The 27,722-nt window shown below is 34.5% G+C and overlaps 1 protein-coding gene and 1 long non-coding RNA gene across 2 annotated transcripts in view; one reads left to right on the top strand and one right to left on the bottom strand.

The window, feature by feature from the left end:
* Positions 1-15,010: 15,010 nt before the first annotated feature.
* Positions 15,011-15,985, top strand: LOC140531198 (olfactory receptor 2A1/2A42-like). The gene has a single exon (XM_072650266.1). The coding sequence runs from the start codon at positions 15,053-15,055 to the stop codon at positions 15,983-15,985; it is 933 nt and encodes a 310-aa protein (XP_072506367.1). The 5' UTR covers positions 15,011-15,052.
* A 1,047-nt stretch (positions 15,986-17,032) lies between these two features.
* Positions 17,033-27,722, bottom strand: part of LOC140533111 (uncharacterized) — an 11,579-nt gene continuing 889 nt past the window's right edge. The window contains exon 2 of the long non-coding RNA XR_011976805.1: positions 17,033-20,228. This is a non-coding gene — a long non-coding RNA (uncharacterized lncRNA). The remainder of the gene's footprint in view (positions 20,229-27,722) is intronic.

Below are 27,722 nucleotides of genomic sequence, written 5' to 3'. Positions count from 1 at the left end.
TGGGGAGTGTTGAATTAAGGTAACTGGGCAGTGGAAGCATAAGAAAAGAAGAGAATTTTGAAAAACCATTTATACATATTTCATCTGTTGTGTAAAAGAATTAAAACCAAAATGATTACATTATTTTCCAAATAAATACAAATAATGCAAGTCATAACTGATCATTCTGTCTACAGGTCTTAACTAATAAATGTTGCTGAGCATGTCCTGAATTGTCAGGAAGTCCAGCATGCATTGACAGGAATATGTGCATGTAAAGATTTGTTTACAATACACTTACATACCACAGTATTGCATCATCAAAATTTCAGTGCAAGGAAAAAACTCAAAAATTTACAATTATTTAATTTAAAAAGTATCATTTAAAATATTTTTTTAAATGATGCAAATTACAAAAAAAAATAAAGGGTTAAGGAAAGAAAGTAGATTTCCAGCAGAGAGGGAGCTAAGGAATTTTTTTTTTTTTTTTTTTTTTGGAAAAGGGAGCAGTAGGCCAAATAAGTTTGGGACCCTCTTCTTCAAATGAATATCTTAGTATAAGTGAGTCCTTTACTTTTTTCTTGATCAAAACCTAATAATAGTGTTTCTGGGTCAAAGGGTGTGCATAATTTAGTAATATTTTCAGTATAGTTTCAAAAACTTTCTGGAATGGATGTACCAGTTCATAACTCCAAAACAAAACATTTATGTGTCCATTTTCTTAGTCTTCAATATTTTTCCCTTTTTTTCTCATTTTTGTTAATTTGACAGATGTGAGGGAGAATTTTAGAGTTATTTTAATTTGCATTTTGCTAGTTCATGATCTGGAGTATTTTAAAATTTTTATTCCTATAGCTTGATTACTTTGAAAATTAACTATATTTTGATCTTTTAAACATTTATCAGCTGGGGAATGGCTCATTTTTATAAATCTGAATGAGTTCCTTACATTTCTTGAAAATGAGAACCTTAGAGAAATTTATGTCAATCTCTCTTGTTTATGGTTTTCTTCTAATTTTGTTTGCATATTTTAAAAATAGGTAATCAAAATTGTCCATTTCATCTTCTGTGATAATCTGTATCTTTTTTTTAGTTATGAACTATTATTCTCCTATCCATAAATTTGAAATGTAATTGTATCTTTACACCTCTAATTTATTTTTGATGTCTAAGTCATGAATCCTTTTGGAATTTGTCCTGGTATACAAAATGATATGTTTAGCTACACATAATTTTGGAGTTCATCATGTTATGCAGATTGATATATTCATCTATTCCTGGTTTCTGTTAGCCTTTTTTCACCAGTTTTTCCAAAAAAAATATTGTGTAGGTATGATGGTTGACATGATTCAACACCAGAGTATGGTGTTCATTAGCTTCTACATGTTTTTAAGCTAATACATTCAATTCACCAATTTCTCTATTTCTTAGCCAATATTAATATTTTTGATGCTTAGCACTTTTTGGTATGGTTTGAGATCTATTACTGATTGGATCTGTTTCTCTTTTTTCTGTATTTCTCTTGAGGAGTTGGAATTTTCTTGCAACATATGAATTTCCTTTTTTCTAGCTCTATAAAGCAATCTTTTGTTATCATGATTATTATGGCACTAAATAAGTAAATTATTTTAGATAGTAACTATTTTTCACTATATTGCCCTGGCCTCTTCATGAAAAATTAATATTTCTGTAATTATTTAAGTTTACCCTTCAGTAAAGAGTATTTTATGGTTGTATTCAAGAAGTTTTTGTATGGATATGTGTGTCTTGGCAAGTGATATTCTAAAGTATTTTATACATTCTGTAGTTGTTTTAAATGAAATTTCCCTCTCTATCCTTTCCTACTGTGTTTTGTTGCTAATAAAGAAAAATGCTTCTGATTTAAATGGATATATTTCATGTCCTAGGAATTATCTGAAGTTATTATCTCAATTAATCTCTTACTTGACACCAAATGGTTTTCTAAATAAATTTTCACATTATTTACAAAAGTAAAAATTGTGTTTCCTCTGTCACTATGCTTCCTCTGACAATTTCCTTTCCTTGTTTGGTTGCTACAACTAGCATATTTAGTACTCTATCAAATAATAGTGATGAAAAGGGACATTATTGCTTTACTTCTAACTTTGTCAGAAAGAACTCTTATCACCATTAAATATAATGCTGGCTCTAATTCACACACGCACAAACACACACATATATTTGTATGTATATATGTATGTGTATCATACATACATATATTTATGCACATATAATATGTTATCATGTATTATGTGTACCTATAACATGCAATGTAGTGTCCCATACATATTCTAAAATATATATAATGCATATACATAAACTAAAGACAATTCCATTTGTTCTTATGTTTTCTCTTTAAAAAAAGAATAATGTTGTGTCTAACCAAAATTCTTTTCTTCCTTTATTGACATAATGAAATACTTTGATTGTTCTTGTTATTGTTTTCCTAATATTGAGCCAACTCTATATTTTTGTAGTAAATCAAACTTGGTGATTGTTTATAATCTTTGTACTATGTTGCCATTGTCTCTTTGCTGATGTTTTTGCACCAACATTTATTAGGCGTAATGGTTTATAGTTTCCTTTCTTTCATTCTTTACTTTTTATTTGCCTTGGTTTGGGCATCAAGACCATATTTTTGAAATAGAAAGAATTTGTTAGACTCTATTCTTTTTTATTATTACAAAGAATTTGCATCATATTAGAACAAGTTGTTCTTTGAATGTTTGATAGAATTCACTTCCAAATCCATCTGTTGCTATTTTTTGTTTTGAGAATTAATTTATGATTTATTCAATATTTTGTAAAATTGTGTTATTTGAATTCTCTATTTCTCCTCATGTTAATTTGCTCATTTTACTTTTAAAAATATTTATTCTTTTAATTTGGGTTGTCAGTTTTCCTGGTATGTAGTTGGGCAAATAGTTTCTAATAATTCCCTTTATTTTCTTCATCTGTTCTGAATTCTCCATTTTAAAAATTGGATAGTTAGGTTTTCCCCTCTCTTAAAAAAAATCCAATTACCTAATGGCTTACTGGTTTTTATTGTTTTTTTTCCAAAACCAGCTTGAAATGTTATTTATTAATTCAGTTGGGTTTTCTGCTTTCAATATTGCTAACTTCTTCTCTGATTTTTCAGAATTTTTATTTTTTAGTTATCTTCTCAGACCAGAAGGATTTTGAGCTAAGTAAACAGGCATTGGTTTCAATTTTAATCTTCCTCTATTTCCTTCAAAAAATGGTAGATGAATTTAGGTACTTACAAGTTGAGGGTTTTTCTTTTCTTTCTTAGAAATGAAAGTTCTCTTTAAGTTATCTTATCCCAGAATAAGCCTGTTTCACCTTTGTTAAAAGTTATTTGATCAGGCTGTTCACATTTCTTAAATTATTTTCTTCAGAATATTTTATTACTTCATCCTCATCTACATTGTCCACCTCCTCACTATATTTTTTTAAATTATGTAGCTGAACTTGATGCCTAGGGAATCACACTAACTGCAGCTAATCAAGCTAAGCTAACCTCTCAGGGTAGCTGTGAGGATCAAATGAGGTAACATTTGTAAAACACTTAGTTTAATGCCTGGCAGGTATTAGGTACTACACAAATGTTAGCCGTTGTTATTATTCATGACAAAACTCAGGAATAAATTCAGAACTAAGGAAAAACTTGGGCTTATGTCTGCCCAAACAGGGAAACTGCTATTAGTACATTCATTCATCAGTGGCCTGGACATTTTTCTTGTGCCATCTAGTCATTCTCCAACAAGTAGATGGTTTATATTCATAGTTATCACTGTTGTATTTGTTTTCATTTATCATATGCTGTCATATTATATTCCATTAGTGCTTAACACAATGTCTTAAATATAATAAAGTCTTGATCAATTGAATTAAATTAACATAATACTCTATTTTTAATTCACTAGATTTACTTCAATGCCAGTAATTATATATACAACCATCTCTATTAAAGCATTAGCTCCTTGAGGACAGAAACTGTTTTTTTTTGTTTGTGTTTTTGCTAAAGCAAATAATTAACAGAGTTCTTGGGCCACAGAAGAACTTAATAAATGTTTGTTGATTGAGTGGTGAAGCACAGTGCCTAAATTTCTTTCTTTTTCCTTATTTAATGTATTTTTTTTTACCAAACACATGTAAAAACAATTTTAATATTTTGTTTTCAAATTTTGAGTTTAAAATTTTTTTCCCTGCCTCCACTCCCCCCATTAAGAAGGCAAGCAATTTGATATAGATTATACATATGTGGTTATGCAATATACATTTCTGTGTAAGTCATTCTGTGAAAGAAAACAGAGGCCAAAAAAAGAAAAACAAAGTAAAGAAAATATATCTTTGATCTACATTCAGGATCTACCAGTTCTTTCCGAGGAAATGGACAGCACTTTTCATCCTAAGTCCTACAGAATTATCTATGATCATTGTATAAGCAGAGAATAGCTAAGTTATTCATAGTAGATAATCATAGAACGTTGCTGTCACATTGGACAATGTTCTTCTGGCTCTATTCATTTCACTTTGCATCAGTTCATGTAAGTAGTTCCTATTTTTTTTTCTGAGATCATCCTGTCCATCATTTCTTAAAGCACAGTAACATTCCATCATAATCATATACAACAACTTGTCCAGCCTTACCCTGATTGATGGATATCCCCACAATTCCCAATTCCTTGCTACCACTAAAAGAGCTGCTATAAACATTTTTGTACACATAGGTGCTTTGCCGTCCTGTTTTTTATCTTTTTGGGATACAGATCTAGTAGTGATGCTGCTAGGTCAAAAGGAATGCATGGTTTTATAGCCCTTTGAGCATAACTCCAAATTGTTCTCCAGAATGGTTGAATCAGTATACAACTTTGTGAATACTATATTAGTGTCTTATGTTTCCCAGATCCCCTCCAATATTTGTCATTTTCTTTTTCAGTCATATTAGCCCATCTGACAGGTATGAAGTAGAAACTCAAATTCATATTAATTTACTTGTCTCTCATCAATAGTGATTTAGAACATTTTATATGATTACACATAGCCTTGATTTCTTTGTCTAAAAACTGCCTGTTCATATCATATGACCATTTGTCAATGGAGATATTACTCACTTCTATAAATTGGACTCAGTTTTCTAAATGTTTAAAAAAAATGAAGTCTTTATCCGGGAAACTTAGTGGAAATTTTTTTTCACACTAATGATTACCAACTACACATTTCCCCCCATCCTATTTCCCCCTATTTTTCCTACTTTCTCTTTTTTCTACACTATCCATTGTCAAAAGTGTTTTGCTTCGGACTTTAATCTTCCCCAAATTGCCCTCCCTTCTATGAACACCTTGATTTCTCTTATCCGTTTCCTTTCCTACTTTCCTATATGATAAGAAAGATTTCTACACCCAACTGAGTGTGTTTATTATTCCCTCTTTGAGCCAATTCCAATGAGAATAAGGTTCATGTCCTCCCCTCCCCGATTCCCTCATTTGCATTTCCACAGTAAAATCTCTTTCAGGTCCCTTTTATATCAGATAATTTATACTATTCTGCCTCCCCTTTTGCCCTTCTCTCAGTTCATTCTTCTTTCTCATCCTTTAATTTTTGTTAGACAAACATGCTATCTTGTTCAACTCACACCTCTGCTTTCTGGCCGTTTATATTCTATTATTATATTCTATATTCTATGTGTTTTAACTGCCCTAATAATGAGAAAGTTTTTAGGAGTTATAAATGCCATTTTCTCATGTAAGTGTATAAACATTTTAACCTTATCAAATCCCTTATGATTTCTCTTATTTGTTTGCCTTTTTATCCTTCTTTTGCATCTTGTATTTGAAAGTCAAATTTTCTGTGCAGCTCTGGTCTTTTCATCAGGATTGCTTGAAAATCTTCGATTTCATTGAGTGTTCATTTTTCCCACTGAAGAAATACATTGAACTTTCCTGGGTATGTGATTCTAGGGTTAATTCTAGCTCTTTTGACCTCCAGAATATCTGGTCCTTTAATACTGAATCTACTACATCTTCCATTATCTTTGCTGAGGCTCCATGATATTTGAATTGTTTCTTTATGGTTGCTTATAGTGTTTTCTCCTTAACCTAGGAGGTCTGGAATCTCATTTACTAAGTGATCAGTGGTTTCTTTCTATTTCTATTTTATCTTCTGGTTCTAGAATATCAATGCAGTTTTTTTTTTTGAAAGATGATGTGTAAACTCTTTTTTAAAAATTTAAGATGTAGCATTTAACAAAAATAATTATTTTTTAGTTTTCAGCATTCACTCCCGTAAGAGTTTGAGTTCCAAGTTTTCTTACCCCCCTCCTCCCCTCACACTAAGAAGTTGTGCAATCTGATATAGTCTCTACATATACATTCATATTAAATGTATTTCCACATTAGTGACATTATAAAGAAGAATTAGAAGCAATGGGAGGAACCACAAGGAAAAAGAAACAAAGACACACACACACACAGAAGGGGAGGCTGAAGAGCACAGAGAAAGTGAAAGGAGAGAGAGAGAGAGAGAGATGGAGGGAGAGAGGGAGGGAGGGAGGGACGGAAGGAGGGAGAGAGAGAAAGGAATATTGAAAGAGAGCACACACAAATAGTTTGTTTTGATCTGCGTTCAGACTCCATAGTTCTTTTTCTAGATGTGGAGAACATTTTCCCATTTGGAGCCATCTTAGATCCTTGCATTACTGAGAAGAGCTAAGTCTATCAATGTTAGTCATGGCACAATGTTGTGGTTACTGTATACAATGTTCTGATTCTTCTCACTTCACTCTGCATCAGTTCATGTCTTTCCATGTTTTTCTAAAGTCTACCTGCTCATCATTTCTTATGGAACAGTAGCATACCATTACATTCACATACCACAGGCTGTTCAGCCATTCCCCAATTGATAGGCATTTCCTCAATTTCTAATTCTTGGCCACCACAAAAAGACCTGCTATCAATATTTCTATACCTATTAATCCTTTAACCATAATTATGATCTCTTTGGGATAGAAACCTAGTAGTGGTATTGCTGGGTCAAAAGGTATGCATTGTAGCCCTTCAGGGGCAGTTCCAAATTCATCTCCAGAATGATTAGATCTGTTCACAACTCTACCAACAATGCATCAGTGTTCCAATTTTCCCACATATCCAACATTTATCATATTCCTGTTTTCTCATGTTAAATAACCAACTGATAGGTGTGATGTGGTACCTCAGAGTTGTTCTGATTTGCATTTCTCTAATCAATAGTGATTTAGAGTATTTTTCATATGACAATAGATATCTTTGTTTTCTTCATCTGAAAACTATCTGTTCATATCCTTTGACCATTTATCAATTTAGGAATCCAGGTTTTTTTTTTCAATCATGATTTTTAGGTAGTTTAGTAATTTTCAAATTATCTCTCTGGATCTATTTTCCAGGTTAGTTGTTTTGCCAACAAGATATTTCACTTTTTTTCCTATTTTTTTCCATTCTTTTGACCTTGCTTTTAAATTTTAGCAGACTTTTAACTCTGTACTAAAGTTGGACTTTATTTCCCAAGTGAAGGTGGCATATTGAGAGGTAATTCTGGGGACCTATAAGTTTTGGGCTCTTCCAAGATGATATCATCTAGGGAGAGGTGTGTTTACTACTCTGCTGTACTGTGAACTGGTTTGTGAGTGACCACAAACACTCTTTCACCCTCGAATTGTGACCAGGGTCCTTGCTTCCCTGAGACCACAAGCTCCACTGTGCCAGTGTTCTTCCTCACAATGCGACTAAGACCCAGGACTTTGACCCAGATCTAAATATAAGCAGTGCAACAAAGTCCTGCCCCTGGTGCCAGCAAAAGGACTCCTGTAAATCTACTTCTGATCCATTTTTCTGATCCCCTTACCCACTGTTGGCTGAAAGATCTGGAAACTGCCATTGCTGCACTGATTCAATCACCATAAAGGCTGCCCTTGGTTTGTTGTGGCTTGCTCTGAACTGAGCCCACCTTGGTGCAGTATTCCTTTCCTGCCAACCTTCTAAGTTGTCTTGGTCTGGAAAGAATATTCACTCCATCTTTTTATAGCTTCTGCCACTCTAGAATTTGTTCAGAGTCATTTTTAAAGGTATTTGGATGAGTGTGGGGTAGAGCTCAAGTGAGACCCTACCTTTACTCCATCATCTTAGTTCCACTTGAAAGTACCTAAATTTCTGCTTCTTTTTCCATAAATCTTTCAAATTTTTGCTTCTCCAATGTCCTCCCTTTCCTAGAAAGAAGTATCTCTCCAGGCTCTTCTCTAGTTCCTTCATCACTGCTTGTAAAATATGAAAGTGCATTTCCAATGGAGTTGACCTCTGACCTAATCTTTCTTATTATCCCCTTTTGCATTTTTTTTTCAGCTGAGCAGTTCTTTTACTCTCATTTGAATTTTCCACATATTTCTCAATCATGTTCTTTCAATATCATTTTGTCTGATGAATTTCCTATGGATAAAGACTCATCTAAATAACATCAAATTTTTAGATATAATATTTCCTTCTGTATTTAATTTCTGTTTTTTCAGTGGCTTACAGGAGTTTCAACATTGTTCCATTCATGAAAGTTTGTTGATTTTAATTCACCTTTATATTATTCTTTGCATTTTTTTAGTCAATAATATTTGTCATAGAGTACTTTTACTTACTTACATGTTTTCTTAAATTGCTTCTTCCTCCCCTGGAACTTTTCTCTTCCTGCTATGTGAGTCTAATTTTTTTTGAGATTCTTAGATTGTCCACCTTCTCTCTATCCTTTTAACTTTAGAGTGTCTTTATCTTTGTTTTTTCATATAATGTTTATGACTTATGTCCTTATATAATTTCTCTTATTTTACCTCTTGTTCTAGACATCTTCTATATAATCTGTTGTCTCTCTGATGCCAAAGTTTTAAAAAATCCTTATTGATATGTTTGGATTCTGCATTACCTTTAAATCCCTTTAAATTTAGATTCCTTTCCATTTAATACTACCTTCACTTAAAATAAAGGATGAAATAGATATCCAAGAAAAAAGCACTAATACTTACATGGTATTCTGGATTTGGATTATATGGATTTAGTACCACATCTTTCAGTAACAATTGTATTTAGCTGATCATTAATCTAATATCAAAGCCATTTCTGGCTGAGAGACAAGGACATTGCAAACTGTAGTAGTTTCCTCGTACCTTTTGATCAGTACCTTTACTCCTTTTTGAGGTGACATTAACAGGAATCATGAATGAAAAACTATTTTTTTTCTTTTTGTCAATGATATTTTAAATTAATTTAAATATTTCCTTTTTCTCCAATTACATGCAAAATATTTTTTTTTTAAATTAAGTGTTTTTAAAGTTTTGAGTTTGAAATTCTAACCCTCTCTTCCTTCGGTTTATCAGTAGCCGAAAAAATTGGTTTGTGGGCTCTCCAGTTGTCACACAAGTTGTTGGACAAGAACATGGGTCATAATATGATATCTGCTTAGTAACTATGGGAATGGAAAATGTTACCATGATGAGAATTACTAAGGAAGGGCATAGACTTGACATGACAAGCCTTAGAGAATAACTAAGCAGCTCTTCCTATACAATTGGGATGCTATTCTCCTGAACAAATATCACTAAGATTGTTACTTACTTTTTAATAGGTACAATATTAGAGGCCAGAGAATGAAGCTTGATGTACTATAACATCTTATCTTGCCACAATTGATTCACAGTGCTTGTTATCATACACTGATTCTTTATTACCTAGGGGGGTTGACTGAATTAAGTGGATTCATTAAGAAAAAGAATTTATCTTCAGTTGAAGGGTTACATAGCAGAGAGAACATTGGATCTAATCAGGAGACCTGGGTTCAAGTCCCAGATCTGCTATTTATTATCAATATAACCTCAGGCTATATTCTTTCAACTCTCTCATCCTCACTTTTTTCATCAGTGAAATAAAAGGATCTGAACCAATCTCTTATATCCCTTTCAGAACTAAATCCAAGGATCCTATGCTATAAAATATATAGAAAAATATTTAAATACATACTAACCAACTGCAAAGCACTGACGTCATTGAGTTTTCTAAGACTTGTACTTTAGAGAGAAGTCAAATTCTATTTCCTGTAATTCTAGATAGGAGAAGATAAGAATAGTCAATATGAGAGGTCGACCCAGGCTTTAGAGAGTTCTAATTCTCCCCTGAGAATCAGAACTCAGAGTATATCTAAACTACAGAATTGGGAATGTTTCCAATGGGAAAGTCAAGTGATAGAATCTAATAAGCCCCATTGGGATGCATAGTTCTTTGGACTTCCTATCCAGACTGTAAAATCACTTGAATCATATAGGACTGTTGCTATTGCTACTGATAACATTTGAGTTATGCCTTCCCCCAACTAACACTTAATTCTAAAGAGATGGTGGTATGAGGTAAAAAAAATTATATATATATAGAGGTTCATGGATGCATAACTAGGCCAAGCATTTTCAGATGATAAATTTGTAAGGTGAGTCTTCCACTCTCCTGGAATTTCAGACCCCGGGGTTTCATGAAAGACAGTCTCAAATTTTCCTTGCACAGGATTACTTCTTTGCTTCTCTGCAAGGAGAAGGCTGGTTTGGGGGAAGTTTTATGATCTTTCACCTGCACTGAATTCTCAGGAGTCCAAGTCAGAGCTAATCAAAGAGAAAAACCTTTGCTGCTGGAGGACACAGGGATAACTTCCTCAAACTAAGCAAGAAGCCACAGAGAGCAGATCTAAATCTCATCCTGAGGATCCTAGAGATAGTCAAAGCTTTAATCCCATCTCAAAGACCACCTCTCTTGAACTTGCTCCAGGTTCCTGTATAGCCTCCACATACCCAGGTAGCCTTCTAGGCTTGACTATGAGATGGGAGCCAAAAAATTTGTAGCATCTACTTCCATAAAGACTATGCCTTTTACTCTCACATTTCTTTATCCAGTGGAAAGGGCATATTTTTCTTATTAATGTCTTTAGGTAGGAAGATAGCTCAAGTAAAATTTATTGAAAAGATAGCCTATATGAAATGTGGGCAAAGTCTTGTGGTGTGTATATTACTTGACTGATTTTTATTTTAACAGGTGAGAAAAGTCTTTTGAAAATTCAGCAAAGTATGATTTTGAGAGATAGAGTCAGAGATTTATTTGCAAAAGACTACTGGAGAATAAGGAATTCATGATTTCTTTGTAAAATACTGAAAAAAGAGGAATTGTTTTATAGAAAAATGTCCTAGTGTTGAAGGTTGATATATAGAGATCAATCAATTAATCAACAAGCATTTATTAAGTACCAAGTTCAAGACAGTCTTGTAATTGTTGGGAATTCACATGTAATAAATATATTTAACAATCCCAACTCTCAAGGAGCTTACAAACCATTTAAGTTCTTGAAAAATGACAAAATTTCCTTATTTTTTATGTCTTGTCCACTCAATTGATGTGTATTTAATATTTGTGTATATGAATATTTGTGGGTGCATATATATAAATATGTGTATTCACATATCCATATACATTCACGTATGCATAATCTTTATGTATGTGTTGCCAAGAGGCTACCTAGTATAGGAGATAGAGAGACAACCTTAGAGTCAATGGGACCCAGGTATAAATCCCCACCTCTAAAACTTATTGGTTCTATGACCTTGAAAAAGTCACTTAAACTGGCAGGAGTCTTAAGCTAATCTCTAAGACAGTATGTTGCAGAACAGACAATGATCTGTATAAGTGGAAGGAGTTTCCTCACAAGGACTTTCCTTCATCAGTAATGACTCTATAAAATTACATAGACTTTTAGGATATCATATGCATATATACATACTTATGGTTTTATAAACATATTGTACTTATACATATATGTACATTTATGTATATATTGACATATACGTATATAGAAGTAGTTTGTTCAGATCTCATTGCTATAGGGAGTTCTTGGTTAAGAAACTCTTTTAACAATATAGATCAAAAATTGTCCCTAGAGAGTTCCCAGATTACAGGCTATTTTTTTTAATTTTGTGAATATGTATTTTTATTTTTAAAATTCAAAAAAATATCACTTTCTGAGAAATTCAGGAGAACTATTTTCTGCTTTTGATTTTTTTCTATTTTTTTGTTTTGTTTTTTCTTGTTTCAGTACTTCCTCCAGGGACATAGAACCAATACATGTCAGATATGGAGACTTGTAGCTGGGTTGCATAGCCTCTCAGGCCAGCTCTCTATCCACTAAACTGGGCTGTCTCTTGGGCTACAATAGATACCAGTGAAGTGATATTGATTTTTCTTCTCACTAGGATGTGTGGGGGAGATCCTACCTAAAGGTGTAAGGAAGTATAGGCTATCTTTTCGTTGATTGGTATGCACCAGATCTAGGGGGTTTTTTGTGATCTATATGACCTATTCTTTATCCCAACATCACATTTTTACCAGAAAGCTGAGGTGAATTTCAGGGAGGCAATAACATTCTTTGCTGACTTATTTTAGATCTCTGAATCTTTGAGCTGGAAGAGAACTGAGGGTTTTACTAATCCAATTCCCCATCCAAAAGGAGAATTTCCTTCACAACATCTCGTTTTTTAAATATTTTTTATTAATTTATGTATTTTTAGTTTTCAACATTCATTTCCACAAGATTTTGAATTCCAGATTTTCTTGCCATCTCTCCCCTCCCCAACATATCAAGATGGCATGCATTCTGACTGCTGCTTCCTCCAGTCTGTCCTCCCTTTAATCATCTCCCTTCTTATCCCTTTTCCCCTTATTTTCTTGTAAGGCAATATAGATTTCCATTGCCTATCTATCTTATTTCCCAGTTGCATGTAAAAACAATTTTTAACATTTGCTTTTAAAACCTTAAGTTTCAAGTGCTCTTCCTTCTTCCCTCCCCACCCACCCTTATTGAGAATGCAAGCAATTCAATATAGGTTATACATGTATAGTTATGCAAAATACTTCCATAATAGTTACGTCGTGAAAAACTAACTATATTTCCCTCCATCCTATTCCACCCCCCATTTATGCTATTTTCAACATTGACCATGTCCCTTTTCAAAAGTGTTTGCTTCCAAGTGCCTTCTTCCCCAATCTGCCCTCCTTTCTATCACCCCCTCCTTCATTGTTTCCCTAGATACCCAGTTGAGTGTGTATGTTATTCCCTCCTTAAGCCAAATCTGATGAGAGTAAAGTTCACTCATTCCCTCTCACCTACCCTCTCTTCCACTCCATTGTAAAACCTTTTCCTTGCCACTTTTATGGGAGATAATTTACCCCATTCTATCTCTCCATTTTGACTTCTCCCAATATATTGCTCTCTCAACCCTAAATTTTATTTTGTATATATCGTCCTTTCATATTCAATTGATCCTTTGCCCTCTATCTTTTGATATCTAGCTAGCTAGCTACCTAGCTAGCTATCTGTCTAGCTATCTACCTGTCTCTTTCCTCCAACTACCCTAAAACTAAGTAACACCTCATGAGTTATAAATATCTTTCAAGTTCAACTTTTATAAGTCCCTTATGATTTCTCCTTCCTATTTATCTGTTCATGCTTCTCTTGGTTTTTGTATCTGAAAGTCCAATTTTCTATTCAGCTCTAGTCTTTTCCACAAGAATGCTTGAAAGTCCTCTAGTTCATTGAAATTTCATTTTTTCACCTGAAGTATTATATTCAGTTTTGCTGAGTAGGTGATTCTTGGTTTTAATCCTAGCTCCTCTGGCTTCTGGAATATCATATTTCAAGCCCTTCAATCCCTTCACATAGAAACTGCTAGACTTTGTGTTATCCTGATTGTATTTCCACAATACTCAAATTGTTTCTTTCTGGCTGCTTGTAATATTTTCTCCTTGACCTGGAAACTCTGGGATTTGGCAACAATATTCCTAGGAGTTTTACTTTGGTGATCTCTTTCAAGAAGTGATCAGTGGATTCTTTCAATTTCTATTTTTTCCTCTGATTCTAGAATATCAGAGCAGTTTTCCTTGGTAATTTCTTGAAAGATGATGTCTAGGCTCTTTTTTTTTATCATGGCTTTCATATACTTCAATAATTTTGAACTTATCTCTCCTGGACTTATTATCCAGGTTAGTAGGTTTTCCAATGAGATTTTTCACATTGTCTTCTATTTTTTTCATTCTTTCAGTTCTTTTTTAATTACTTGATTTTTCATAAAGTCATTAGCTTCCATTTGGTCCATTCTTACTTTGAAGGAATTATTTTGCTCAGTAAGCTTTTGGACCTCTTTTTCCATTCGACTAGTACTGCTTTTTAAGGCATTGTTTTCCTCATTAGCTTTTTGGACATCTTTTTCCATTTGGATTACTCCAATTTTTAAGGTGTTATTTTCTTCAGTATTTTGGGGGATCTCCTTTAGCAATCTCAACTCATTTTTCATGATTTTCTTGCATCACTCTCAATTCTCTTCCCAATTTTTCTTCTACTTATCTTACCTGATTTTCAAAACCTCTTTTGAGCTCTTCCATGGCCTGCAAGTAATTTATATTTTACTTGGAGGTCTCAGACATATTAGATGTAAGTAATAGTATAGCCTCAATTATTTCTGCTGCTGAACCAAACCAATTGTTCTATAGAATCTGAAATAACTCATCCTCTCAATAAATCTTGGAGGGAAACTACAACTGGAATTTTCTTTCCTAAGATAGTATAACATTCTTTCTTCCCTTCACAAAAGACATAATCTCTTCTTATACCATAACCTTTTATATAGTACTTCTGTATCCATGTGTAGCTGGACACATAAGTAGTTTCATGTGTTACCAGACCATTTTAAAAGTTCAGCTTTGAGAAGGGCAGCAATTACATACCACATCAAAATTGGCTATAAATTTCTTTATCAGAGAACAGGTTAAAGAATCATTAGAAGTGCTTCTTAGTGGTTTCAGAAGCCTTAACCTCTCTGCCTTCTTCCCCACCATTACCCAAAAAAAGAATTAAGAAAGATCAGCAAATATTTATTTCAAGGAATTGAGAGGAAGTGAATTAAACTATATATTTTATTATCTTTCTCCAGTGTCTTTGTTTTCATCAGAAGGTTATGGAGACCAACCAGACCACAGTGACAGATTTCATTCTGCTGGGATTTCTGGTTAGTCCTAAGATGCACCTGATTCTCTTTGGACTCTTCTTTCTACTCTACACCTTCACTCTGCTGGGAAATGGAGTCATCCTGGGGCTGATTTGTCTTGACTCCCGACTCCACACTCCCATGTACTTCTTCCTTTCACAACTGGCTATTGTTGACATTTCTTATGCCTCAAACACAGTCCCCCAAATGCTGGCCAATCTCCTGGAACCAGCCAAGCCCATCTCATTTGCAGGTTGCATAATGCAGACCTATCTCTTTTTGATGTTTGCTCTCATAGAATGTCTTCTGCTGGTAATGATGAGCTATGACCGGTATGTGGCAATCTGTCACCCTCTCAGATATGCTCTCATTATGAACTGGACAGTGTGTCTTGCACTTGCTATCATGTCCTGGGCAGCTGGATCCTTTCTGCCATTGGTTCATGTATTTCTACTCCTTAGGCTACCCTTCTGTGGGCCTCGGGAAATCAACCACTTCTTCTGTGAAATCCTATCTGTCCTGAAACTTGCCTGTGCAGACATATGGCTCAACAAATTAGTCATCTTTATTGCTTGTGTGTTTATCTTAGTTGGACCCCTCTGCTTAGTCCTCATCTCCTACACCCATATCCTTAGTGCTATCTTGAGAATCCAGGCAGGGGAAGGAAGAAAGAAAGCCTTCTCCACATGTTCCTCCCACCTCTGTGTGGTGGGACTTTTCTTTGGCAGTGCCATCATCACTTACATGGCTCCTAACTCAAGGAAATCTGAGGAGCAACAGAAAATTCTTTTCTTATTTTACAGTTTCTTTAATCCTACCCTAAATCCTTTGATCTATAGCCTGAGAAATGCAGAGGTAAAAGGGGCTCTGAAGAGATTGTTTAGGAAGGAGAGGCAAGGTTAGGAGACTGAATGGGACTTTCCTTTTATGGAGGAAGACAAAAGAATGGGGTCTTTGGAGTTTATGGCAAGTAGAGAAGTTCCATGAGATCAAAAATCAACCTTTTTTCTCCCTGTATTTTTTTTCCAAAATTCTCATCCCTTTTTCTACCTATGACACCCCCCCCCCCCCCCCGTGGAGCACTCCATGGGCCTTGATTTTTTGCACTACATTTCCCTTTTTTCTGTGACATGCCTCCATACTTTCTATGATCACACTGAAACACTTTTTTTCTAGGTCCTATCTGAACATACCCTGTATGTCAGTGCAGGGAAACAAACTAATCAAACACACTAATGATTTTTATTAAAATTAGTTTTGATACAATTTATTTTTATATTGAATTTACTTCTGAATTGATCCCTCACTTCCCTATTCTAAGAAACTTTGTACCTTACAAAGAATAAAAATTGAAGGAAAAATGTAATTCTGCAGGATTAACTGACACCTGTGACAAGGTTGACAATATCTACAATGTTTATATTCATATTCTAATCCACAAGCACTAAAATCTTCAAATCAGACAGAGAAGCCTTTTTTTTCTTCTCTGGGAACCACTTTGACCATTTATTCATTCAGTCAGTCAGTAAATAAATATTTATTAATTACTCTGTACCAATTGCCATGCTAAGCGCTGGGGATACATGGAAAGGCAAATCAGGGTTCCTACCATCAAAGAGCTAACATTTAATAGAGAAGACAATTTTTAAGCAACTGTTTACATTCAATTTATGTTCTGTAAATGGATCGTAGTCTCAGTGGGATGCACTAGATTTAGACACTATCAGGAAAGACCACTGGTAGAGGTTTTGATTTTAGCTGAGATTTAAAGAATGTTAGGAAATCAAGTGTAAGTGAGGATGGAGAACATTTAGGCATGGGGAAATGCCAGAAGAAAGACATGAAGCCTAGATGTGGAATATCATGTACAAGAACAACAAGGAGTACAGTAGAATTGGATCATAGGTTCCACAAAGGGGATAAAGTATAAAAAAGCTGTACAACATTTAGTTGTGTTTCTATTGTTTGTTTTATTATTAATCTATACATTTTTCCTTGATGCCGTAAATGTAATTTTGCTTTAGTTTTATTTCTTCTCACAGTCCACATTCTTCACATCCATAGTTTCTTATAGTGGAGTAGCTTTCTATTAAATTCATGTGAAACAATATGCGTAGACATTCTGCTTTTGATTTGGTTTTCTTTCTTTGCTTCTACAAAAGGCACACCTATAAGTATTTGGGTACCTATGGGATTTTTCTGTTTGTTTTTTTCATCTTCTTTGAATATATTCCTAGCAATGAGATTTTGGTGTTCAAAAATATGGACTCTTTAGTTACTTTCTTAACATAATTCCTATTTGCTTTTTAGAATGGTTGGATTAATCCATAGTTGTAATACCAATGTCTCTCTACAATGCCTTCAACATTATCTGTTACCTTTATCTTTGACTTGTTTGCCAGTTTTCTTGGTATGAGATTAGTTGACAGAATCTTTTATTTCTATTTTTCTTAGTAGTGACAATAGTCTCATCATTATCTCATTGGTGATCAAAAAGAATTTTTCATATGGTTAATAGCTTGTGGCATTTTAAAGATTATTTTAATTGAAAAAATAGCTTTTCTTCTTCTAATCTCTCTCTGTCCCACTTAAAAATGAAGAAAAATCCATATGTTTTTAACAAATATCCATCATCAATAAAAACAAATTTGCACATTGGCCACATCCAAAATATATGTCTTATTGTTCACCCTCAGTCTCCCATTCTCTGGCAGGAGGTGGGTAGCATGCTTTTAGTTGTTCCTTTAGAATCTTAACCAGTCATTGTATTGATCAGAATTTTTAAGTCTTTCAAAGGTGTTTTTTAACAATTATGTTATATAAATTCTTCTCATGGTTCTGTTCACATTGTTCCTCAAAAGTTCATAGCAATTTAACCAGTCTTTTTCTCAAAAAATAACTTTCAAAATTTCTGAAATCAAAATAACATTTGAATATATTCATGTATTTCAATTTGTTAATCTGTTTAGCCTATATCAAATTAATGGGTATCCATAGATACCTAAAGTGAGAAATAGCACCCCTTCAGGGGTGCTGGAATGATCCATGGGTGATGGTAGTTGTCTTGTTTGCAATTTGGGGAGGTGTTGAATAAAAATAAGTAGGCAGTGGAAGCATAAGTAAACAAGAGAAGAGAATTTTGAAAAATCATTTGTACATGTTAAAATCACAATTATAATATTATTTTCCAAATAAATGCACTAAATGAAAGTTATAACTGATCATTGGTCAAGTCTTAACAAACAAGTGTTGGTGAATCTCTCCTGCTTTGTCAGGAAGTCCAGAATGCATTAACAGAAATATGTGCATATAATGACTTGTTTACAATATGATACTATATGGTTACATGACACAATATTACATCATCAAAATTTCAGTGCAGGGAAACCCTCCAAAAAATTTACAAAAATTCTTAAATTTAAGATACATCATTTAAAATATTTTTTTTGAAATGTCACAAATTTCAAAAAAAAAACTGTTAAGAGATTAAAGAAAGTAGAGAAATAGATTTCTGGGGATGGCGATGTGCTAAGGTATTATTTTGGAAAAGGGAGCAGTAGGTCACATAAGTTTGGGAACCACTTCCTCAAATGAATATCTTAGTATAAGTGAGTCCTTTATCTCTTTCTTTTATCTCTTGGGGTAGATACCTAGTAATAGTATTTCTGGATCAAAAGTTATGCACAATTTAGTAACTCAGTATAGCTCCAAAATACTTCCTGGAGTGGATGTACCAATTCACAGGTCCCAAATAGAACATTAACGTACCCATTTTCTTAGAGTTTTTTCCCCTAATTTGTCATTTTTGTAAATCTGACAGATGTGAGGGAGAACCTTAGATTTAGTTTAATTGGCATTTTGCTAGTTCATAATTTAGAATATTTTAAAATTTGTCTTACAATTGTCTTAAATAAACTTGAAACTTTTACATACAAAATGGTGATATTAATATCCTTATTTTATACATGAAGAAATTAAAGCAAACACAGATTAAGTGTTCAAGTGACACAACTAGTAATTGTCTGTGATTGCACTTGAATTAAAAATCTTCCTGACACTAAGCCCAGTGCTTTATCCTTCTTATCCTCTGCTCAGAAGAGTGTGTTTTTCTTGAAATCTGTAGTCCAGACAGCTAAAAAGTATTTGGTTTCTATCATTGTAAGGCTTCCGTTCCTTGCAGTTATTTGCAAACTACAAATACCTTATGCAACTTTGCCTTTTTCTTTTATTTGGCCTGCTTTTTAAAATATTATTCCACAACATGAATTCAGACATTCTGATATTTTATCTTACTTTCAAGTAAATATGAACAAATTTACATTATTCAAATGTTCTTCTAGTTTAATGACATTTAATAACAAACCTCATTTTACACTAGAAGTATTTCTTCCTACTCTCCATTTCACTAGACTCTTTTTAAAAATTAATGTAGCTATTATTAATATATATGCAGCAGCACATCATATCTTCATACAATAATAGAAAAGTTCAAGCAGAAAATACAATGCCATGTTAAAACCCTCAGTGACTTTGTATGCATCACATTAACAGAAATTAAATTCATGATGAAATTAACCTGTTATTTTACAATTTACACAATATATATATATTTGAACTCAACTTAATCATAATCTACCTAAAATTATTTTTTTTTTTACTTTAGCTGAATCATAATGGACTTTGCTCTTATTTTAAAACCATGTTAATCAATTATGTCTCCATTGCCTTCTTGTAAAAAAACGTATTGTAGGGTTCTATTTTGTAATCCATTCAGTCCAAAGAATTTTGATCCTGGGAAATTTTTGATTACTATCTTCCTGATCTTCTCTTTAAAAATTCCTGAGGGGCAGAGCCAAAATGGCAGAGTAGAAAGACCTATATACTCTAGCGCTTCACCCACAGCCCACAAAATACCTGTAAAAAATGACTCTCAACAAATTCCAGAGCAGTAGAAGCCACAGAACGACAGAGTGGAAGAGATTTCCAACCAAAGGTAACTGGAAAGCTGACAGGAAAGGTCTATCCCACTGGATGCTGAGCAGAGCAGAGCCCAGCCTGGGCCACTGGGCTCTGCATGGGGAGGAACAGGACCTGAACAGGCCTCCAGGGCAGAATCCCCAGCAGGGAGGGTCCCAGATCCCTCAACCTGTAAGTGACAAAGAAAACATCAAAGGTCAGTGATGGAGGGCTTTCCCAGCTGGGAGAGAGTGAAATGGGGTACCCCCAGCACTGGCCCCAGGCAGCAGCAGAAATAGCAGCAGCAGCAGCAGCAGCAGCAGCAGCAGCAGACAGCAGGCAGCTACTGTGACCACAGAAGCAATCTTGGTCCATTGTCTAGGCAGCTCAGCTTAAAGCCTCTGGGGGAATTGAGTAGGGGATCTGAACCTCAGCCCGCAGTGGCAGCCGCAACCCCACCGAAAGACCCTGGGGGAATAGAGCAGCTGATGTGAATCTCAGCCCTGAGCACAGTCCTGGGGGGAGGAGGAGCACTAGCACCCTCCTCTTGACAAAGGATTCAGAAGTCAAGTAACTGGCTAGGAAAATGCCCATAAAAGAGAATAAAATAAGACCATAGAAGGTTACTTTCTTAGTGAACAGGCTATCTCCTTCCATTCTTTCAGATGAGGAAGAACAAGGCATACTGTCAGAGGAAGTCAAGGCTTTCATCTCCAGTATGTCCAATATGAATATGAAATGGGCTCAAACCATAGAAGAGCTTGAAAAGCTTGGTAAAGAAGAACCAGGGTCAGCTACGTGGTGCAGTGGATAGAGCACCAGTGCAGCAGTCAGGAAGACCTGAATTCAAATCTCACCTCGGACCCTTGACACTCACTAGCTGTGTGACCTTGGACAAGTCACTTAACCCCAATTGCCTCATCCTGGGTCATCTCCAGTCATTCTGATGACTATCTGGATTCAGATGACTTTGGAGGAGAAGTGAGGCTGGTAACCTGCATAGCTCTCCCTCACTCAAAAAATAAAAATAAAAAAACAAAGTCAAGTGCAAGTCATGTCATTATTTCTCTGATGGCATGGTCTTCTTCAGCAATGAAGGATGAACACACACAAAGCAGAACCAAAACAATGCTGAGGAAAATAACACCTTTAAAAATAGGCTAACTCAGTTGGTAAAAGAGATCCAAAAAGCCAATGAGGAGAAGAGGGCTTTAAAAAGCAGAATTAATCAAATGGAAAAGGAGATTCAAAAGCTCACTGAAGAAAATAGTTCTTTAAAAATGAGAGTGGCATTCAGGAAAGCTAATAACTATATGATAAACCAAGAAGATACAAAACAAAACCAAAAGATTGAAAAAATAGAAGATAATGTGAAACATCTCATTGGAAAAACAACTGACCTGGAAAATAGACAATTTTAAAATTATGGGACTACCTGAAAGCCATTATCAAAAAAAGAGACTAGACATTATCCTTCATGAAATTATCAAGGAAAACTGCCCTGGTATTCTAGAACCAGAGGGCAAAATAAATATTGAAAGAATCCACCAATCTCCTCCTGAAAGAGACCCAAAAAGAGAAACTCCTAGGAATATTGTGGCCAAATTTCAGAGTTCCCAGGTCAAGGAGAAAATATTGCAAGCAGCTAGAAAGAAACAATTCAGGTGTTGTGGAAATACAATCAGTGTAACACAGGATCTGGGAGCTTCTGCATTAAGGGATTGAAGGGCTTGGAATATGATATTCCAGAAGTCAAAGAAACTAGGGCTAAAAATAAAATCGCCTACCCAGCAAAATTGAGTATAATACTTCAAGGGAAAAAATGGTCACTCAGTGATATATAGAGGACTTTCAAGCATTAATGATGAGAAGACCAGAATCAAATTGAAAATGTGTACACAAGAATCAAGAGAAGCATGAAAAGGTAGACAGGAAAGAGAAATAATAAAGGACTTTTTAAAGCTGAACTGTTTGCATTCCTGCATGGAAAGATAATATTTGTAACTCTTGAGACTTTTCTCAGTATTTGGATAGGTGGAAGGATTATACACACACACACACACACACACACACACACACACACACACACATACACACATGCACACACACATGTACAGACAGAGAGTACAGGTTGAGTTGAATCAGAAGAGATAGTATCCATACAAAAATAAAATAAAATAAAATGAAGGGTAAGAGAGGAAAATATTGGGAGGAGAAAGAGAGAAATGGAATGGGGCAGACTATCACTCATAAAAGAGATAAGAAAAATCTTTTTCAATGGAGGAGAAAAAGGGAGGAGGTAAGAAGGGAAAAGTGAAGCTTACTCTCTTTACATATAACTTATGGAGGGAATAACACGCTCATTAAATTTGGTATGACAATCTATCTTACCCTACAGGAAAGTAAGGGAGAAGGGGACAAGTGGGGTGAAGGGGATCATAGAAGGGAGGGCAAATGGGAGAAGGAAGTAACTAGAAGTAAACACTTTTGGAAAGGGACAAGGTCAAATGAGAGAATAGAAAAAAGGAGGGACAGGGTAGGATGGAGGGCAATATAGCTACTCTTACACAACATGAGAATTATGGAAGTCTTTTGCAAAATGACACATATATAGCCTGTACTGAATTGCTTGCCTTCTTAGTGGGGATGGGTGGGGAGGGAGGAAGGGAGAGAAGTTGGAATTCAAAGTATTAGAAATGCATGTTGAGAATTGTTATTGCATATAAGTGGGAAATAAGAAATACAGGTAATGGAGTATAGAAATTTATCCTGCCCTACAGAAAAAGAGAGAAGATGGGGATAGGGGAAGGGTGGGGTGTGATAGAAGGGAGGGCACATTGATGGAAGGGGTAATCAGAATGCAAGGTGCTAAAGGGGGAGGGTAGCGATGGGGAGAAAAATTGGAACTCAAAATTTTGTGGAAATGTATGTCAAAATCTCAAAATAAATAAAAAAACTATTTTAAAAAATATAAATAAGTAAATAAAAATTACTGATCATGATTTGGATGTGAGTGCCCCATTGTAGATTTGCCTCTGATTGAAATTCTAGTAGATTGCTGCTGACCACAGGCTTCGTCAGATGACCAGAAAGCACTGATGGTTCAGAGGGACAAAACTGCTGGCTATTTCTTTGTCTCAGTGCCTCGTCCTTGTTAATCAGATGTAGGACTCAGATCAATCTGGGAGGTGTGTGTTCATCCTTTGTTGCCGAAGAAGACCATGCCATCAGAGAAATGAGTAAACCAGGCTCTGAACATTCTTTGCCCTTGTCCACTACACTTAGATTCAGTTCATCTCCTCAGTCAGCATAGTATATGTGACCCAGACTTTGCTGCTGATTCCTATATAATGTATCTTTACAGATGTTTTCTTACATTCTGTTAGTGGAATATTAAAGTCTCTCATTATCAATGTTTTATTATATTATATAAATGTATGTATACACATATATTATATATTTGTATCAGTTAAGTTTACCTTTTAAAATTAATTTCTATGCCTTTTAAAATTGTTGATACATTTTAATTGGAGGTACTGAAGAAATATTCATTGGCTTGAGTTGACAATGGTTCTTTTAAATGTTATGTAGTTCTGAAGGTTAATCCCTGCATGCTTTCTAATTCAAATTTAGCCTTGTCCAAAAGTATATCAGTTTTGTTTTTTTTTTACTTTTACATGCAAATGCCTTTCGAATTAAAGTGTGTTTAATGAAGGTCTTACTTTTTTTTTTTTTGGTCATTCTATAATATTCTTACATCAGCTAAAAAATTCAATACATTTACATTCATAGTTATTAGTTGTATCTGTTTTCATCTATCATAGTATGCTGTAGTATGTTTCTTTAGTGCTTAACACAATGTCTTACAAATAATAAATGCTTGCTCAATTGAATTAAATTAATCTAATTTCTTTTAATTCACTAGATTTGCTTCAATGTCGGTTATTATATATACAAACATTACTTTTGGAATGTTAGCTTCTAGAGGACAGGAACTGTTTTTTGTTTGTGCTTTGTGTCTTTAGTAATTAAAATATTTCCTGGTCCATAGAAGAGCTTAATAAAATGCTTGCTGATTAAGTGATGAAACACAGTGCCCAAATTTATTTTTTTATTTCATGTTTTATTTTTTCCCATCTAATGTAAAAACAATTTTAACATTTTTTAAACATTTTGAATTCCAAATTCTTTCCCTTCCTCCACTCCCCCCTATTAAGAAGGCAAGCAATTTGACATAGTTGATACATGTGTAGTCATGCAAAACTCATTTCTGTGTAAGTCATTGTGGGAAAGAAAACACAGACCAAAAAGAAAAAAAAGAAAAATGAAATAAAGAAAAAGGATTGTTAATCTGCATTCAGCCTCTACCAGTACTTTCTTTGGAGAAGGACAGCACCTTACATCCTAAGTCCTACAGAATTGCCTAGGATCGTTGAAATGTTGAAAATAGCTAAGTTATTCACAGTAAGATCAAAATACAATATCGTTCTTACTGTGTACAGTATTCTCCTGGTTCTGTTCATTTCTACATCAGTTCATGTAAGTGTTTGCAATTTGTTTGGAGAGCATCTTGTTCATCATTTCTTAAAGCACAATGGTATTCTATCACAATCATATACAACAACTTGTCAAGCCATTCCCCAGTTGATGAATATCACCTCAGTTTCCAGTTCTTTGCCACCACTAAATGAGATGCTATAAATATTTTTGTACACATAGGTCACTTTCCTTTTTGGTTTTTTTATCTCTTTGGGATGTAGACCTAGTAGTGGTATTGCTTGTTCAAAGGGGATTCATGTTTTTTTTTTCTTTTTTTAAAATCAATTTGTTTATTTTTGGTTTTCAACATTCACTTCCACAAGATTTTGAGTTCCAAATTTTCTCCCCATCTCTCCTCTCCAGCCACCCCAAGAGATATTGCTTCCTGATTAACCCTTCCCCCAATCTGTCCTCCCTTCTATCACACCTCTCCTTTCTGTCATACCCTCCCCACTATTTTCTTGTAGGTCAAGATAGATTTCTACACCCCATTGCCTGTATGTCTTATTTCCCCGTTGCATGTTAAAAACAATTTTTAACATTCGTTTTTAAAACTTTGGATTCCAACTTCTCTCCCTTCCCACCCATCCCCACTGAGAAGGCACACAATTCAATATACAATATGTAGAGTCATGCAAAATATTTTCATAATAGTCATGATGTGAAAGACTATGTTTCTCTTCATTTTATACTACTCATTTATTCTATTCTCTCTTTTGATCCTATCCCTCCACAAATGTATTTACTTTTTATTGTTCCCCTCCTCTCACTTGCCTTCCCTTCTATCATCTTCCCCATTCCCTACTTATCCCCTTCTCCCTACTTTCCTGTAGTGCAATACAGATTTTCATACCAAATTGAGTGTGTGTGTTATTTCCTCCTTAAGCCAAATCTGATGAAAGTAATGTTCATTCTTTCCCTCTCAGTTTCCCCCTCTTCCCCTTCATTGAAAAAGTGCTTTTTTGCCTCTTTAATATGAGATAATTTACCCCATTCTATTTCTCCCTTTCACCTTCTCCCAGTATATTCCTCTCTCACCCCTTAATTTTGTTTTTAGATATCATCCCTTCATATTCAACTCACTATGTGCCCTCTGTCTATGTGCATGTATGTGTATAATACCTCCAACTATCCTAACACTGAGAAAAATCTCAAGAGTTACAAATATCATCTTTTCCATGTATGAATGTAAATAGTTTAACTTTAGTAAGTCCCTTATGATTTCTCTTTCCTGTTTACCTTTTCATACTTCTCTTGATTCTTGCGTTTGAAAATGAAATTTTCTATTTAGCTCTTGTCTTTTCATTAAGAATGCTTGAAAGTCCTCTATTTCTTTGAATAATCATTTTTCCCCTGAAGTATCATACTCAGTTTTGCTACGTGAGTAGTTCTTGGTTTTACTCCTAGCTCCTTTGATCTCTGGAATATTAATATTCCAAGCCCTCCAATCCCTTAATATAGAAGCTGCTAGATCTTGTGTTATCCTGACTGTGTTTCCACAATACTTGAATTGTTTCTTTCTGGCTGCTTGTAATATTTTCTCCTTAAACTGGGAACTCTGGAATTTGTCTACAAAATTCCTAGGAGTTCTCCTTTGGGGATCTCTTTCAGGAGGTGATTGGTGGATTCTTTCAATATCATTTTACCCTCTGGTTCTAGAATATCTGGACAGTTTTCCTTGATAAGTTCTTGAAAGATGATGTCTAGGCTCTTTTTTTGATGATGGCTTTCAGGTAGTTCAATAATTTTTAAATTGTCTCTTCTGGATCTATATTCCTTTGATTTTGTTTTATAATTTGTTGATTTTTCATAAAGTCATTAGCTTGTTATCAGCTCCATTCTAATCTTTAAGGAATCATTATCTTCAGTGAACTTTTGTACTTCCTTTTTCATCTGGCCAATTATGCTTTTTAAGGCACTCTTCTCATTGGCTTTTTGGATCTCTTTTACCATTTGGGTTAGTCTATTTTTTAAGGTGTTATTTTCTTCTTAATTTTTGGGGTCCCCTTTAGCAAGCAGTTGATTCATTTTTCATGATTTTCTTACATCATTCTAATTTCTCTTGCCAATTTTTGCTCTACTTCTCTTATTTGATTTTCAAAATCCTTTTGGAGTTCTTCCATGGCCTGAGACCAATTCCTATTTTTCTTGGAAGCTTTGGGTGTAGAAGCTTTGTCTTTGCTGTCTTCTTCTGTTTTTATATTTTAGTCTTCCTTCTCACCAAAGTAAGGTTCTACAGTCTGATTCTTTTTCTGTTTTTGCTCATATCTCCAGCCATTGACTTTTGAGTTCTTTGTCAAGGTAATTCTCTGCTTCCAGTGGGGCAGGGATATACTATCAGCTGCTTGATCCCCCTACTATCTGTAGGCCTAGAGCTCCAGAAATAGTCTCTGCCTCTGCCCCTGCTGTGGCTGCTGCAGGTTCCTTAGCTCCGTGTGTGTGTGTGTGTGTGTGTGTGTGTGTGTGTGTGTGTGTGTGTAAAATTATTCCATGCAAACTTCTATTTATCAGTTCTTTTGGTGGATTCATATTTCATTTTTTTCATATATCCTTTATATAGTTTATTTGGGTATTTATATTACACAAAATAATTTATTCACTCAAAGTCATTTGAATAATATTGGTATTATGGTATACAATGTTCCCTTGCTTCTACTCATTTCACTCTTCATTATTTTGTGCAGGTTTGTCTAAGTTTTTCTAAAATCATTGAGTTCATCATTTCTTATAGCATGGTAGGATTCCCTCCCAATCATATACCACAACTTATTCAGTCATTCTCCAATTGATAGACATCCCTGCAATTTCCAGCTCCTTGCCACCACAAAGAAACTATCAACATTTTAGAATATATAGCTTCTTTTCCTTTTTCCTTGATCATCTTTGTCAAAGGGTATAGGTTGTTTAATAACACTTTGGGCATAATTCCATAATGCTCTCCAAATGGGTTGGATTGTTTCATAATTACACCAACCATGAATTAGGGTTCCAATTTTTCCACATTTTTTAAATAGTCACCTTTTCAAAACTTATGGGAGTATATTTTTTTCATCTCTTTCAAAGTCAAATTTGGTTATTGTAAATGTAGTGTTCAGTTGCATGTGTTGTTTTTGGGTTTTTTGGTCATTATTGTATATATTTTTAT

Source organism: Notamacropus eugenii, chromosome 3 (assembly GCF_028372415.1).
Source record: "Notamacropus eugenii isolate mMacEug1 chromosome 3, mMacEug1.pri_v2, whole genome shotgun sequence".
In the NCBI taxonomy this organism is placed as follows: Eukaryota; Metazoa; Chordata; class Mammalia; order Diprotodontia; family Macropodidae; genus Notamacropus; species Notamacropus eugenii.
Note: the sequence above shows the minus strand (reverse complement) of the source record. Positions and strands in the feature narration are given on the sequence as shown.